The sequence below is a fragment of the Mauremys mutica genome, chromosome 20 (genome assembly GCF_020497125.1).
Source record: "Mauremys mutica isolate MM-2020 ecotype Southern chromosome 20, ASM2049712v1, whole genome shotgun sequence".
In the NCBI taxonomy this organism is placed as follows: domain Eukaryota; kingdom Metazoa; phylum Chordata; order Testudines; family Geoemydidae; genus Mauremys; species Mauremys mutica.
The window spans coordinates 6479761-6496695 of NC_059091.1; the positions used below are offsets into that span (position 1 = coordinate 6479761).

Sequence of the window (16935 nt, forward strand, 5' to 3'; positions counted from 1 at the left end):
GGGGAGGTTTAGGTTGGATATTTGGAAAAACTTTTTCACTCAGAGAGTGATGAAGCACTGGAATGGGTTCCCTAGGGAGGTGGTGGAATCTCCTTCCTTAGAGGTTTTAAGATCAGGCTTGACAAAGCCCTGGCTGGGGTGATTTAGTTGGGAATTGGTCCTGCTTTGAACAGAGGGTTGGACTAGATACCTCCTGAGGTCCCTTCCAACCCTGAGATTCTATGATTCTATGATTGACTGTAATGGTTTGGGGATTAGGGCCTTCAGTGCACGGACTCACCCACTACATTGCTCCTTTTGCCTCTTTACGAGAAGCTTCAGCTCTAAAATGAGTCCCTGTGTCCAAGTCGCTGGTTGGGAATTGGGCGCCTGACACCCAGAAGGTGCTACAAAAATCCTCGGCTCTTATGCTGACCTAAAGATCTCTCTTTCAGAGATTGCAGGAGCAGGAACATTTGATACAGGACCCAGTGGATTTGAATCTTCGAGTGCCTCTTGAGAAAGAGATCCCTGTCACAGTTCTCCCAGAAGAGAAAGAGAATGCTAAATCAACTGATAACGAAGAGGAATTCCCTGAAATCACAGAGGTAGATTTGCATAGATTAACAATACTTGAGGCAATTAGCAAGTCTTGGAGAAGCACTGTGTGTGTCAGATGTTGATCTTGAAATTGAATCAAAATACCACGGGGAGGAAGGGAAAATAGTACTCTAAAAGCTGTTTGTTAAGTAAAGCAAGGCGGGGTGTCTTTCTGAAAGATATGCTATAGCTCATACAGGAGTTACAGACTTGAGGCTGGCCTTGATGGATGAGGTTCTCTGGCCTCTGTGCTACAGAAGGTCAGACTCCTTTCTGGCCCTAAAATCCGTGAATCCCAATGAAGCCAAAGAACAGAGAAGTTTCCACATGGACAGTCTCTGCCCAGTATTGTTCCTATTGCCATTGCTTCAAGCCAGTTTTGTATTGTTCCAGTGGGGTTAACTAACCAGACACCCAAATCCTCATTGTGCTTCTGCAGTGTCACTGTCGCATCATTCAGAGATGTCTGGTAGCCTGTTCTTAACTTGGGCCTTGACTCCACATAGGTTTTGTGCCAGATTCCTGAGCTCGGCATTCCAGGATCTTTTTGCTTGTTGGAGTTGTCATAGGACCAAGCCTTTCCCTTTCCCCTTTGGAAAGGGAAATCTCTTTACCAGTTTAGAGAGCTAGAATGCTTGAGTTTATGGGCCTGGAGTATCAGAAATTCCTTTTTGTTCCCATCACAATTGTGTTCTCTGTAGGAAATGGAGAAGGAAATCAAGAGCGTATTCCGCAGTGGAAACCAGGATGAGGTCCTGAGTGAAGCTTTTCGGTTAACGATAACCCGGAAAGACATTCAGACCCTGAACAACCTGAACTGGCTTAACGATGAGGTAACTCCTTCACCAACGCGACTGCGGGTTCCTTACTTCTAAAAGTGAAAAGATTCTGGGGGAAGCAGTAGCTACTCCGCACGAACTCTTAAGGCACACTGAGTGCCCTTAGCTAAACTGTCCGAGGGCCCTTGTAGTGCACGCTGTGTGCGTCCACATGGAGAGTTAGGGCAGAATAGCTGCTGCGCTTTAAATTCACACCCTAGTTTACTGCATGCAAGCAGACCTGGGTAGTAAGTAGAGCCGAGCACATAATTAACTTTTTTCAGTGTAGTGGCCCCCCCAAAAAGTTTGGATCCAATGAAACTTCAAATGTCAATTCCAATCAACGTTTCTGATTTTTTTTTTTCCTTCAGTTTTGGCTGGAAAAAAAAAATCCACCACATTTGACCCGAATTTGAAACTAGTTTCTTTGGTCCAAAACATTCATTTTTCAGCAACTTACTATTGAACATTTTTTTTCCCCCTGCTCTAGTAGTAAGTTAAAGTGAGTAAACGTGTCACCGTTCTCTCCGCCCCCCCCCCCTTCTCTAAGGCTACTGGGGAAGGAGTGGGATGATGGTGGATAATCTGAATGGGGCAGCGTTTTGCTCTTTTGCTAAATTTTAACTTAAGCGATAGTTGTCCATAGTGCAGAACGGCTACCTATAGCTACACTGTAGGAACTCTGAAGAAATAACTACTACTTAGTAGTGCTTAGGGCCAAAATGTCAAAATCCAAGTAATTAAAATTAATTCTGAAATCCATTTTTAGAAATATTCTTTTGCTCAGAGAACTCACTTTTCCATGTGCATGCAAAGTAATTATTGTAAAGTTACCAGCAGTATAACACTGATACACATGGATGCTTTTCCCTCCCAGATAATTAATTTCTACATGAATTTGCTGATGGAGCGAAGCAAAGAGAAGGGGTTGCCGACAGTTCATGCGTTTAATACCTTCTTTTTTACTAAATTAAAAACTGCTGGGTACCAAGCAGTGAAACGGTGGACAAAAAAAGTAGATGTTTTCTCTGTGGATGTTCTCTTGGTGCCTATTCATCTTGGAGTCCATTGGTGCCTAGCCGTGAGTATTAATTTGTTTAATGTTGTATTAAAAAGAATGAACTAGCTGGAACAGATGCAGCATGAATTCATTTATGTTCAAGCTGGAAACTTCCCCATCTCTTTTGTGGTTTGTGCACCAGGCAGATATGCCCTGAGAAATTCACATTCATGGCTAAAGATCAGGAATTCTATGGAGAGCCACAAAATATGTGTCATTTTTAAAGCGTGATTCTAACCGAAAAGTGTCTCTGTAAAAATGAGACGACCTCATTTTTGCCTTGCTGGGATTCATATCAGATTTGCTAATTTTTTGAATAAAGAGATTTCACCCCATTGATCCCACATACTCATCCTACGCTCTGACAGCCAGTCAAGGTTTTTCACTCTGATTCATGATTACCAGTAATAAAGGGTTCTGTGGGCCAAATTAAGCCCTCTTGCTGTATCTGCACAACTCCGTGGTCCCTCCGAGACACCTCTTTCCTGGGAAAGAGGAAGTCACTTTGTTTACTGTATTATTAACAAGTCTTTCTCTTTATGTAGGTTATAGACTTCAGGAAGAAAACCATCACCTATTACGATTCCATGGGTGGCATAAACAATGAAGCCTGCAGGATACTGTTGTGAGTAGCCGATCTGTATTTGAGTGTCACTGTTTTGTTTAAATGTTACAAATATTCCTAACTAAATGATGAAGTAACACACGAGAAATTTAAGATTCCAAGACTACATGGAAAGCTGTGCTCTTCCACAGCTAGTAGCTGAACATCCAGAAGCAGCTAAGGATACAGCAGGAGCCCACTCCCACCGTGTTTTGGTCAATGGCACACCCTCTTAGCTGAGGGAGCAGGCGTCACCACCCTTTCTTCCAGTTGTTTCCCCACTGTGTAACTTCTGTTTTATGTGGGGTTGGCCTAACCTCGCTAACTCTCATCCCAAAACCCAGCCTCTACTTGACACTGGGGAATCTGAGCTTCTGCCACATCTGGGCCTAAGGAAATAAACGCACGGAGCTGTGACATCTGTCTACTGAAGACATTGTAGCCCACTGCCTCGCTAGCTTTTCTAAGCACCACTCATGTTGAACAGAAAGGTGATGAAATAGAACTATGTGGGTGCACTAGATAAGGGGTCCATCAGTGCACCACTATATGGGTGCACTAGATAAGAGGTGCACCCACATAGTGGTGCACTGATGGACTAGATAAGAGGTCCATCAGTGCACCACTATTGCACAGTGCGATTCTCTGTGTCCAGGGAATGGAACCACTGGCCCAACCTCTATATAGGCCTGTCAGGTGCAGTCTTTTAATATCCTTCCTTAGGGGCATCCTTGTGGAAAATTGACCACACGGTTGATTTTGGATCAGACAGCCTGAGGCGCCTTTTATTGATCAATCAAACACGCATGCATGGGGGTGTCAGCCAAGGCAGCCGAACCCCCCCGACAGATAAAATGCGAGAGCTTATATAGGATAAAACCACAAAAATTACATATACTTCCTTAAAGTTTTCCATCCATATAAGGAATAAAGCAAAGCAAGCCCTTTCTGTTTTTCCTTACTTTTGCCCTTTGCGGTTTCTTGCTCTGTCACCTGGCAGCTGTTAATCATAAGCTGTTACAAAAGGTTAGTTCTGCTTTTATAATTTCTACAGTTAGTTCTGCTTTTGTCGTTTCTGTCTACCCTTCTCCTTTTACCCCACACCTTTCCTCCTTCCTCCAGGCCACACATACAGTTCACCTGACCATACATACAATTCACTTGACCAAAGTTTAGCCAAAGTTTAGGCCTTAGGCCATTTTCCTCCACACCAGTTCATCAGAGACTCAGCTCCAAACAAGCACACTCATAACATGTTCAGTTGCTTTTTATACACTTCAGAGGTCTTTGAAGAGGAGTTGCCAGGAGCAGGTAGTATGCAAAGGATCTCTCTTCCCTGTGGTATACCTTCAAAAGGTTGGCTCTGGAGTGGGAAATTTTGTATTCTCCTCACCTCAAGATAGTCCACTTCTCATGTATTGTTCCAAAAAGACCTTTAGACTTCCTCATGCCTTCCAGAGATTAACGCAATCTTGTCTTTCTGCTACAGAAGTTCTGTAAAATCACACAATAGTACATAAACATTTGCATTTGTAATACAATGACCTCCAAAAACACTAATTCAATGAGGTTTAATTTAATTCAATAAACTTAATCTTAACTCCATTAAGGTTGCTCTGGATAGTACAGGATATTGTCAATCCATCACAATCTTCCCTAAAAGAAAGAAAGCAGGACTGATTTTCAGATCAAAGAGATGGATTCTGGTCAAGAATCCAACATCCGCCTCTTTGAGAGATGGCACCTCTTGATATCTCCTCCAGGAAGGAACCTGGTGTTTCCCCTCTGGATTTTGCAAACCTAGTGCCCATGTCCTTACCTTGGCCTGTCCATGGCAAATAGTTTGGTAACCTAGCTCCTCCATTACAGACTGACGCATTCCTCCCGCTTTCCCTCCACCTCCCAAAAAACACGAAACGTATCACTCTCCCAAGAGGATCATTAAGACATAGTGAATGGTGACCATGATGACCTAGGTGGTGGGTGTTTTGTCTTGTGCTGAGCACCAGAGCTCCTGATGAAAGTCTGTGCATGTCATTTATGTCCCTGATGAAGCTCAAGGCATGAACATACCTTAGCTACTGTTACCAACCTGGATTGGGACTAAGATATTTTCTCTCTCTGACTCGTGCTGACAATCAGGTCCTGCCTTCATGCCCATGAGCACGACTCTAGGATATGTGTGGAGCCTTCAGTGTGAACATGCTTGCCCAAAATTCTGGAGAGTTGAAAGGAGCTTTCATCTGAAGTATTGCAAAGTCAAGAAAAGAAATGAGACAAAGCCATCCAGTTTGAAGCAGCCCCTGCAGTTTCCCAAACCGAGAAGCTGGTTCGTTAGAGCAGGGTTACAAATGCAGCAGCATACAAAATGGGCAAAACTTTCAAAGGTTTCCACCTCCTATTTTCAGAAATCATCGAGATGCAGAGGTCCCCAAGTCTCATTTAAAATCAGTGGGACTTAGACTCAAGCGACTTTTGAAAATAGGACTCAGGCTCCTATGTCAGTTAAAGTATTTCTTATTCTAGGGTTAAATTGGTCTGGTAGCTAAATCTCTCTTTAGAGTCACAGCACACTCAAGTGATGTGCTCCGGTATTGCAGGGGATATGTTCTGTGTTTTTTCTGAAACCCTTTTTGGTTTCTCTCTGTTTGCACTGAGCGAGTCATATTTAGAATTGGAACAGTCGGCAATACTCTAAATTAATGTAAATGTTATGTAAATGAAATATGGACGTGAAATATAAATGCCTAGGTAGGAATCACTTTCAATATAATATTGATTATAATTAGCACCGTTCATCCCTTAAGATCTCCAAGTGCTCTCTCAGTTCCATATACCAGTATCACTTCACTCACTACAAAAATAGCTCCATGGCTTCTCTTCCATTTCTAAGCAGCTAGGCTGAGAGATTCATAGATTCCAAGGCCAGAAGAGACCATTGTGAACATTTAGTCTGATAGCACAGGCCAGAGAACTTCCCCAAAATAATTCCTAGAGCAGACCTTGTAGCAAAACATCCAGTCTTCATTTAAAAACTGTCATTGATGGAAAATCCACCATGACCCTGGTAAATTGTTCCAGTGATTGATAGATCTCATGGTTAAAAATGTACACCTTATTTCCAATGTGAATGAGACAAATCCGTGAGAGGAAGAATTATGAGAAAAATGTAAAACCTCTGAAAATGGACTTAGAATGGGCTTAGAATACAGGGGTCTCAGACTTACTGCTGTTGCAATAGCAAGAAGTCACCAACATCCGGTAAATAACGCTACAATTGAGATGTGATCAAATAATTCAGTAAAAGCAGCAAAGAATCCTGTGGCACCTTATAGACTAACAGACCTTAGTCTATACGGTGCCACAGGATTCTTTGCTGCTTTTACAGATCCAGACTAACACGGCTACCCCTCTGATACACAAATAATTCAGGAGGTTCTGCCTAGCAGTGCATTTAGGGTTTGGGCTGAGAGGACCCAGCCCTTTAGATCGCTAGCTAACAAAACTGTTAAACTACAGCATAGTGGCCTTGGATTTTGGCCTATTGGCTAATGGGATAGGTGGGATTTGAGATTGAGACCCAAGATTTCAGCCTATTGGCTAACAGCACAGTTGGAATCGACAGTAGCAACCTGCGATTACAGCTCATTCTTGCCCGTGCCATAATTGCTTTTCCCTTTGTTTCCTTTTAGGAGGCTTTTTTGGTTGAATGCACTGGGAGGATCACACCGGGAAGAGGGGACGGAGGTCCTATTCATGGTTAGTGACCCTTTCATGCTTTCAATCTTTAGAGCTTCCTGAAGGTGGTGAGTTTTTAAATGATTTTTAGCCCCATTTTACTGATGGGGATGATTTTCAGGCATAGAGCGGGTCGGTGATTTGCTGAAGGTCACATGGCTAGGAATGAATAATGATTCCCCAGCTTTCTCTAGCTGGGTGAATGTCATGGCAGTTGTGCTCTACGCTGCTGTTTGGGGGTCTGGAGTATGTGAATGTCATGGTAGCTGTGCATGAGATCTTGCAAGCGAGGTAGGGTTGGGCCTGCTCAGTATTTGGATGGGAGATCCTCCAAGAAGGTGATGCTAGTTATTCAGTTGTTTTTTTGATTGTATCCCTCTTCATAAATCCAGTGCCTGGTAGCAAAGTGACCTGTGCTATACTAGCAGATTTTGTGTTTTGACTCAGGGCTTGTACACACTACCTCTTATGTCGGCATAACTGATGTCACTCAGGTGTGTGAATAAGCCACACCCCGAGCTTCGTAAGTTGCACTGATATGGACAGTGCTATGTTGGCGGGGGAGCTTCTCCCACCGACATAGCTACCGCCTCTCGCGGAAGCGGTTATGATGCCAGCAGGAGAGCTCTCTCCTATCAGCATAGAGCATCTTCACCAGACACACTATAGTGGCGCAGCTGCATCAGTAGCACTTCTTGGGTAGACTAGCCACCAGATGTAAAACTAAGGTCCTAACCTCTTATGGTCATTACAAATCTCAGTATCATTTTCTCAAGAATAGGAGTGTTAAAGGGACGACTTAAAAATCATACTTATTAAATCTTTTTACTTCTGGTTACGAGTCTCATCTAAGAATGCCCAGAACTTGAAAGATAGGGGAACATTTTCCTTGGTTTTTCAGTTTTTTTTAACCGTGTGCATGTAGCAGCAAATTTGTCATCGGTTTCAATGTTTTACCTGCAGAATCAGTCAGTTTCTTCTGTTTGTGAAGGTCTTGGAAGGAAAAATATTTTGAATTTTAGATTATAAATCCACCGAAATTTATTGGGGGAAGGAGGGTATTTAGGAGCTGAAGACTCTTAGCTATACTATTTTAAAAAAAACACCTGACTATATCGATTTGATTTATCCCTTTCAATCCCAATGTCATGACCAAATGCAACCTGGGAAAATTAAATTTCTGCCTCCATAAATTTCCTCATGCAGTTTCAATTGGAGAGATGCATCTTTCTTTCTCTCCCTAAAAACTTGTTTTCGGTTGTTGCTTATGCACAATTGTTGCCACGTTTGTTTATTGTGGCTACATTCATGTGGTGCCGTGAGTGGTCCTTATATGTGGAGACTGTAAATCACCAAGGGATACTTCTGAAAAACAGCCTAAGAGATGGTCACTGTTAATGATATGTATGTTGCTGTTAATTCCCGTGCTGTTCTAGAAACCATAATCTAGAATTTCCTGGCCTTTGTGCATTTACCCTCTCAGCCCCAGCATTGCAGTAATATGGCTTGCAATGACTCTAGATCTAAATTTCTAGATTACATGAGCCGCCGAATCTAGTTCTTCACTAGAGCTCATATGCTGTGTTTATACCTTTGCTGCATTTCCTTTACCTGCTACACCTTGATCCTGCTCTTGGCTCCCCAGGCCTGCCCAGAGACTCGTGGTTCACCCACGTAGATCCAGTTGCAGAACTGAGGTCTCATTCTGATTTCCATTCCAGTAGATCTCGCATGGTGCATTCTCTATAAATCTGCTATTTATTGTTCTGAGTGGTATTCTCTTTAGAGTGTGTGCAGGTCAGCATTCTCTGTGGTTATGCCATTATTTTACTAGGGATTGAATTTAGATGTGGAGACTGGTATGATTTCTTCTTTTAAAAAAAAAAAAAAATCCTGAAAGTGCTTGTGTAGTGCAGTGAAAGATACAAAGCACCAAAGAATAAGAGACGGGCAAGTTCTTGTTTTCCCTAGATCCTGACATTTTCCCCCCAGCACCATAGGATTGGGCTGCACCTATCTGCCAGTATATACTGTGGGAAGCTCAGACTTCTGCACGGGGGCTCTGCCGCACCTCCAGACATTCTCTCACAAGATTCTCTTCCTCAGGCCGGCTGCACAGGGTGGGGGCTCAGCTCTCCCTGCTTCCTGTTTACAGACCTTTTTTTTGTGAGTTTAGGGCTAGTTGTGAGCAATTTGCCTCTCCCCGCCCACTCAACCTCTTTCCTTGTCTGGGGCCAAAACTTGGAGATTTAAAATAAATCTCCAGCCAGAGAAGGCTCTTCTCCAGAACCGCACCATCTTGCAACCTCCTCTCATGTATTTGACACCATTCTTTCCTCACAGCCTGGCTGAGTCAGCCAGCTGGAATAAGTGAAGGGCGAGGAGACCCCTACTTAGAAGCCATTGTCCTTGCTTAGCCAAGTGAACGGGCTTGGAGTCTAGATAGATTATTGAGGCTTCTCCATCTCCCCCCCATGCCAGCAGACACTGGTAGAAAATATATTGCTCGGAACAATCTAATTCCAGCTGATATCCAGGGAGCTAGACTGCCCCCACCAGACCCTGTTTGCATCCAGACTGCCTTTTCTCCAAGGATACAGACCAGCGATCACCAGGAATGGACACGTCGGTGAAGGAAGGATGGACTAGCTCCCACTCCTCATTCAGGGCTGTTCCAAGTTATCTACCTGCTGTCAGCTTAGCTACTCTGCTTTTATATTCAGTGCCCATCTTGTGTAGATTGTTCTGATAGAAGCTTAAGTGACTTTCTGCCCGTGACAGAATTTGCCATCATTTCAGCATGTAGATTCCAGTTTCTTGTAACTCCTTGAAGAAATACTTCTGGCATAGCGGTCATGTTTTGGGACTGCCCCGGGTCTTGTTCTTTCCACAGATGATCCTGGAAATCGGGGATAGACAACCTGATTGTTCTTATCTCTAGGAAGCTGATGCCCTGGAGTCTCTCTAACCTTGACCACATTCACCATGGATGGAAGAGCCCCATCTATGCTGCTTGTCTTGAGGCTTATGTCCATTGGCAGGATTTTCCAATGGGATTTGCAAAGGAAGAATTCTGCTATTTGCTTTCCTTTTCCCTCCAGCCAGCGGACAGAATTACTGGCTGGCTTCCTCACCTTCCTTTATGTTGAGACTGTTTCCAGGCATCTAAGAGGAATCCTTGAAACTCTCTTAGGTGCAGCCTTGCCCATGAGGTTATCTCTGTACAAGAGAGACGGTATGGAGGTGTGTGTGTGTGTGTGTGTGTGTGTGTGTGTGTGTGTGAAGGTAAAGCTGGATGGTGAAGCTCTGCTTCTCCACACCTTTAGGATTATGGGAAAATTCTCCTACTAGTGCCAAGATGGAATGATTGACCCCTGCTCTTATGGACTTCTTTACAGGGTGGCCTTGAGCTGGGCCTCAAGCATCCTACCATTGCACCTCGTGTCTTGCCATGTGTCATCAACTCTGGCTTAGGCAAGTCTGCACCGGATCACATTTCCTGGGGCTGGCACCTCTGTCCAAACTGATAACCAAGCCCATGTTTCTGAGCTGGGATCTTCCCACTGTGCTACTGGCTTCTGTGTCCCATCCATTCAAGCCCATGGTATTTAATCTCTTATTTCCTTTCTATGCTTCCTGATCAAAACCACCACGGCAAGAAGAATCTCTGAAATTTCTGCTTTGAGAAGACGCAAACCCTATGGGACCTTCCAACGGGACAGCATTTTCTTTAGAGTTCAGAGTCCTTTGTAACCAAGATTTAAGTCTGCATTCCCTACCTTACAGGAAACTAGTTGGTCTGTCCAAGGTAGCTGAAAGGAAAAGCCTGGCATGTGCTAGACTGCAGAAGAGCAGTGAAAATTTACCTTAGGAGAACCGAACAGCTGAGGGGAAATATCATTTGTTCATCACTGTGCAGCCTTAACGCCTGGGCTTGGTGGAGCATCGGAATCCTCCCACGCCAGGCAGAGCTCTGCATCATCATGGCTTGCACAGCTTCTGATAAACCCATTCCAGAATGGATCGGAGCCCTGTCAACCCGCCCCAGCATCCTGAGCAGAAAGTGCCTTAGCTACTACTGAGGAGACCAACCTGCAAAGCTGGCCCCTGGTCATCCGTCAGCACCTGCAGCAGCCTCCTTCAGCAGGAAGGTGTTCCCTGGAGCAGTCCCAAAATACTAATCTTTAGGGAAGGGGGAAATTGCATTCTTTGAACATTCTTCTCTCTTCCCGCCCTGCCAGTGTTTCCATACCGCTAGTTGCGCTCCACTTGCTTGGGGCTGGGAATGAGATCAAGGTCCAGAACTGAAAATCTGATTTCCCTTTTTAGGAGTGACCTCACCTCCAGTCCACCCAACCAAGATTAGTTCTTCAGGTGATTTTTGTGATGGCCTCTTTGGAGTCCATGCCTACAGCTTGCATAAGAGGTTTATAATAAATCTACTGATAAGACATTTCGGGTTTCAATGCAGTGTGGAAGCACTTGCCTGGAGAGGGATTGTTTTGAGGTGTGGCCTTCAAAGAGAGGTCTGAGTTGTCTCTGGAAGAGAGGCGTGGCCCAAATGTCTGACTGGGGCAGAGGTCCTTTCCAGAACAGAAATAACTAAGCAACAGATTTTCTGTTATTTCACTGGTACCACACTTGCCCTTTTCCGGTCCTCAGGCACCTGCCCTGATCTCAGTGATTGCTCAGAAGTGAGGGCCACCTTGTGAATAAATTCACGAGCCTATTCCTTGGCCACCCTAGGCTGCACTTCACCTGGGCTTGCTCTCTTGAATGGATTGTTTTCCTATTTTCCTTTACATTTTGTGTCATCAAGATAGAAGTCTACAAGGAATTTCCCTGCAGTCAGATTGGCAGGGAACTGGGGGGTTGCATACTTCAAAGCATGGGGCATGGTTTACATGAGATCCTCTGGGCATATCTCACCCAATCAGTTCTTGCCATTGCAGGGGCCTTGGGCACCTCAGTCTCTCCTAGTCTCTGTATGTGGTACACAGCTTAGTCTACTGAGGACTGAAACGCTTTGGTCTAACTAAAGACTTTGGGCTTAATGTAGGAGTATTTGGGTGAAAATTAATAGCCTGTGATATACCGAAGGTCAGGATAGTTGATCTGATGGTCTCCTTGATCCTTAAACTCTGAAAATATTATTTCTCGTGTTGTAGACAGTTTTTATAGAGCAATTTTATAGCTTGGCCTCTCTAGACTTCTCTATAGGAGTTGTCCTGACTTAGTAATGCATCTACTTCGTTGCTAGTATTCCTTTCCTCCCAATGGATTTGTAAAAGCCCTGTCTGTTCCCCTTTGGCGAGCGGATAGCTCATTCTGCTGCCCTGATTCCCCTGCTGCTTTAGCTAATATAGCTGATATATTCTTGTTGGATTCTCTCCTCTTTTTTCTGGTGCAAATTCATTTTTTCCCTGCACGTCTTTGGAGTTACTTTGGCTACTTCTTGTTTTTTTGCATTCTCTCGATGGCTTTTGTGGTCTGATGCACCTTAATTTTGGTGTTTTCAGATGTCCCATTTTCCCACTGTTGGACTGAGTGTGATTTGCTTAATTCCCAAAAGATGCTGCCTTGAAATCTAATCCTTGAGACATTGCATTGCACGAAGCACCCCTGCCCCTCCCCTTCTCTGCCCGGCATTACTATGTTGCATTCAAATAACTCATGGCCATTAGTTCTAAGCTTTCCTATTACACACACTCACTCACTCTGTCGGTCCCTCCATATTGGTAAGAAGAAGATCAAACGTTGTATCAATGACAGAATGGAACCCTGGGTGAAGAGATCTGGAAGAAACATTGCAGAGTTAGCAAGTTACGTAGTGTCCTTCAAAGTTTAGTGTCCAGGCTACTATGTAACATCTACAGACATGCAACAAATTGCTGTTGTCCACATTCACCGAGGATAGCAAATTAAAATGGGAGGAGGAGATGATGAATGAAGACAGCAAAATGTGAGAGGCAACAATCTACAGGAAGCTCTAGATATTGGAGAAGTGAATTCAGTCTCCAAACCTAAAGCTCATTTTGCAGGAGCCTTTCCAGCCAAGCCGGTGGCTGTTTTGGCTCTTCCATATCATGAGTCACTCCTTGATTAATCAGGAGATTTCTGCGGACAGGTTTGTGGCTTTGACAGTGGATATTTTGGGGATGAGTTTCAGAGCTCTGCTCAGTCCGCCTTTAGATTGCCCAGAACTTTAAAATTCCGTGTTAAGAAGGCAAGAACTGCCAAGCAGGAGAGAGGAAAATATTAAGCTTCCGAAGCCCAGTTCTCAGAATTAATTGGAGATGGACGTTTTAGGTTAACTGTGAATTAAAAACAATTGGGTTTTTGTTTGTTGGTTTTTCCCCTCTCTAAGCACATTCTCTGTCCCCTGTTTCCTGCAGGCAATACTTAAAACAGGAAAGTCTTGACAAAAAACGGAAAGAATTTGATGCTAACAACTGGTTGTTGCTCAGCAAGAAGAGTCAGGTACGTTGGTCTCGTGCAGCTAGAGCCCATAGTAGGGGACCAAGAAAGCTGCACAAATTGTGTCGTGGCCTAATCATTCCCCATTGTTAACTATCAGGTGACAGTGAGAGATTGTGCATGGGAAAGCCGCTTTTCTCCAAGACGAGTCAGCAGCAGCCCCAAGAGGGTTCGCTCTCCGTGCATAGCGCTTCCATCCCACCAGGGAAGAAGGATGGTCATATGGTTAAGGCAGTGGAATGGGAGTTAGAAGGACCCAGGTTCTGTTCCTGGTTCTGCTACAGCCTTTTTATGTGGCCTAAAGCAAGTCACTGCTCTCTCTGCCTCCATTCCCCAGCTGTAAAATGAGGCTAATCCTCCCCGCTTCTCTACAGGGGTGTTGTCAAGACAAGTTCACGAATGACTGAAGTCCTCAGACCTTAGGGTGCCTAGATAGGCACGACTACCTGGAGTCCATGATGCACCATCAGTCTCCTCATTTCAGTTGCTTCCCAGCGTGGGTTGCTCCACACTTTGTTTGTTTTTAATCCCCATTTGCCCAGGCTACTGTTGGCCCATCTGTTTCGAAGCTTCGTTTTCCCCCAACTCCCTAAATCTCAAGAACATGGAGACACCCTGGGGTTTTCTTACCCGCTTCATTGCTTGTGGCCCTTTATCCGTGGGGCGTTTGCTAAAGTTAAGGGGAGTTTTGGTCTCGTCGAAATCTAGAGGCTCAGGGCTTGTTTTTATTGTTAAAGGAAATCCCTCAACAAATGAATGGCAGCGACTGTGGAATGTTTGCCTGCAAATATGCCGACTGCATTACCAAAGACAGACCGATCAATTTCACCCAGGTAAGCTGGGCACTGACATGGTGGTGTACGCTGCGGGACTAACGCAGGGTCCCATTGGCAGCGGGTTGGCTCACACGGAACGGTAGTAGGATGGTCAATAACAATAACAATGTTGCCAGTAGACACTGAATGTCTTTATTTTCCGGATCTTCTGCTCCTTTCTCAGCTTCTAATCATTTTCCACACTTAGCACAATCATTCATTAGGTCCCTTAACACCCCAGGATCCATAGGACTAGATGACATATTTGTTTATCTTCAGATTTTGTTTTCCCCTTCATCAATATCTATTTTAGAGGGTCCCCCTTGCTCCCTATTTGTTGCTAGCTGTGCTGTTCTCTTTACAAAGCTCACTCTTGTGCAAAGGACAAGGTGTGTGCATCACTGAAGTCCTCAGAGTAGGCCTTACTGGGACTCCAGTGGCACAGAGGATTTCTACTGGCCTTACAAATTTGTGCTACCAAAAGCACCCCCATCCCCTCCCAGTGTAAACTCTCTTTTGTACCTTTTAAGAGGTTAATAGTAGATTGGCTTGAAAAGAACATAACGATCACGGTTTCATCTCTGCTCACATGCAGAGATTTTCACAGTAGCTTAAAGGAGTTAGGTGCTCACATCCCACTGAATTTCAATTCAGGCACTTGGTTCCATTTCATGGGGAACAGGCACATCTGTAATTAATGCGCACTCTGTGGCGATCGGGCGTAGAAACCATCTATTAGGAAAAGGGACATTAATGTGTGTGTGTTTTTTCTCTCTCTCTCTCTCTCTCTCTCTCTCTCTCTCTCCATTCCCCCAAGCAACACATGCCCTACTTCCGCAAGCGGATGGCCTGGGAGATCCTCCATCGCAAGCTGTTATGATGACACTGTGCCAAAAGCTGGATCCTTGAGAGAGTCTGTCAAAAGCATCCAGACTCGCCCCTCTCAGCAATCAGCAACCTCCACTCCAACAGACATGGGACTTGCACTGGTTTCCAATCAAAGAAATCTTAAATGACTCAATAAGAGTTTTTATGAACTCCGCTCATGGACCAGTGCATGATGGAAACTGTCAGAAGCACACTCGCCTTTTTTCTTGGGTTTTTTTTTTTGTATTTTGAAACCTATTTTTACAAACAACTTTGGACACTCAAGGAATTTATTTTCTGCTTCTAGAAACTCTCGCTGTCCGTTTCACAGGGCTGATTGCTCTACACTTACAGGTGTCTAGATTTCAGGGAAGGGGAAGGCAATGGCATGGGTTTCAGCATTCCCACTGTGAGCAGAAGAACTTAACTCTTACGCTTCTTGGTGGGTGGGGGTGGGATTTTATGGAATGGGAATACTTGGGGATGGAAGCTTTGTGGGCTGATGTTAGAAGAAACCCTGTTAGATACCAGCACATAGGAAACCGCGGCTCTGTTGATTGCCGGCAAATAGATATGCTTGCAGCTGGTAGGAACTGGACAGAAAAACGTAAGCCCTTTGGGTTGATGGTCAGAAATAGTGATTCTAACAAGGACTCGTTGGTTCTTTGTATCTGTCCTGCTAGCGACTCCCATATGAACTCTGCTGTCTTGCAAAGCCAGCATTTTTTCCTGCCAATGGCAAGCTTGGCCTCCTGTCCCCTGAAATCAGTGCCTACCTATCAATCGCGCCTGTGGTGTCTGAGACAGATTAGGATATGGCGCTTGCTTCTTGTAGAACTGACAGGAAAACAACAAGATAGTTTCTTTTGCGAGCACATTTTTAAGCAGCCAGGAGTCAGATGATCCATGGGGATGGATTTGTTTGGCTCAGGTGCCACTTCTGCAGCATCATTTTTCTGACCAAGGAAAACAAGTCTCCCGTTTTTTAACATAATATGTTGTTTATGGAATTCAGGTACAAATACAACTTCTTGTAGGTTAGTATAAACGTATTGATTATGATTGTTTCTTATATTTATATATTACAAGTGTTTCCCAGAGCAACAAAGAACAAACAATTTAATATGTATCTTGTTCTGCAGCTGTTTTCCTGCTTCCTTGATTTTTAAAGTCCTACCAAGAGACCATGGGTTTGATTCTCGCCAGTCACCTTCATTCGTGGGCATGCATTTACAGCTGAGCAGCGTGGGTGCGAAACACCCCCTTATCTGCATTCTCCCCTCGCTGCTTGGTAACATTTTGCCTAGGTATAAATGATGACACAAGGTGCGACGCTGTGGTGTGTTATCCAGGCTCTTGATTGAGGTTAAAACGTGCTTCCAGAGGCATATTTTTTAGGTACATTCAGGTTGAGATTGTCAAAGGAACCTAAGGGAATTAGGCACCAAAATCCCATTGATGTTCAGTGGGGAATTAGAAATAAAAATTTTTAGAAGCACTTAAGCCTGTTGAAAGTCAATGGGATTTGGGCATTTAGGTCATTTAGGTATTTCTGAAAACTTTCCCCTGGGTGTTTGACTCCCTTACTATCATTTGAAAATCCCAGCCTTTGTTTTTGCTGATGCATTCAGCTGTCTAATTTATTTTGAAGCCTGGTGGTGGGTTTTTTGTTTTTGGGGGGGGGGTGGTGGTGTCAGGGAGTGGGGGTGGGGGGGTTGACTACAGTTTCCCAAACCACCAACCCTAGTTTCTCTCTCCAACGTATGTACCTTTTTAATGATCAAGTAAAGAATTCAATAATGTGCTTTTGTATTTTGTCTCCGAATAGGGAATATTTTATACCTTTTTTTCCTGTACCTGTATAAGCAGTAGTTTTGTACAAAATTTGCCCCCGACTAGGTTGTGTTCTTCATAGACTGGTTTGTAACTTCCTTTGTCTGTGTGTGTTTTATACCAAGCTCATTTAGTACCTTTTTA

At 44.1% G+C, this 16935-nt stretch overlaps 1 protein-coding gene across 4 annotated transcripts in view; it reads left to right on the forward strand.

Moving 5' to 3' along the window:
- Window positions 1–16643, forward strand: part of SENP1 (SUMO specific peptidase 1) — a 32106-nt gene extending 15463 nt beyond the window's left edge. For 3 of the 4 annotated variants that reach the window (XM_044995651.1, XM_044995652.1, XM_044995653.1), the window contains 7 exons: window positions 435–587; window positions 1281–1412; window positions 2275–2478; window positions 3003–3082; window positions 13195–13279; window positions 14014–14109; window positions 14909–16643. In XM_044995651.1, coding sequence (XP_044851586.1) covers window positions 435–587; window positions 1281–1412; window positions 2275–2478; window positions 3003–3082; window positions 13195–13279; window positions 14014–14109; window positions 14909–14971 — 813 coding nt within the window. In that variant the 3' untranslated portion in view covers window positions 14972–16643. Of the gene's footprint in view, window positions 1–434; window positions 588–1280; window positions 1413–2274; window positions 2479–3002; window positions 3083–6753; window positions 6821–13194; window positions 13280–14013; window positions 14110–14908 lie in introns of those variants that run through there. The other variant, XR_006574603.1, reaches the window with a different exon arrangement.
- Window positions 16644–16935: the final 292 nt, after the last annotated feature.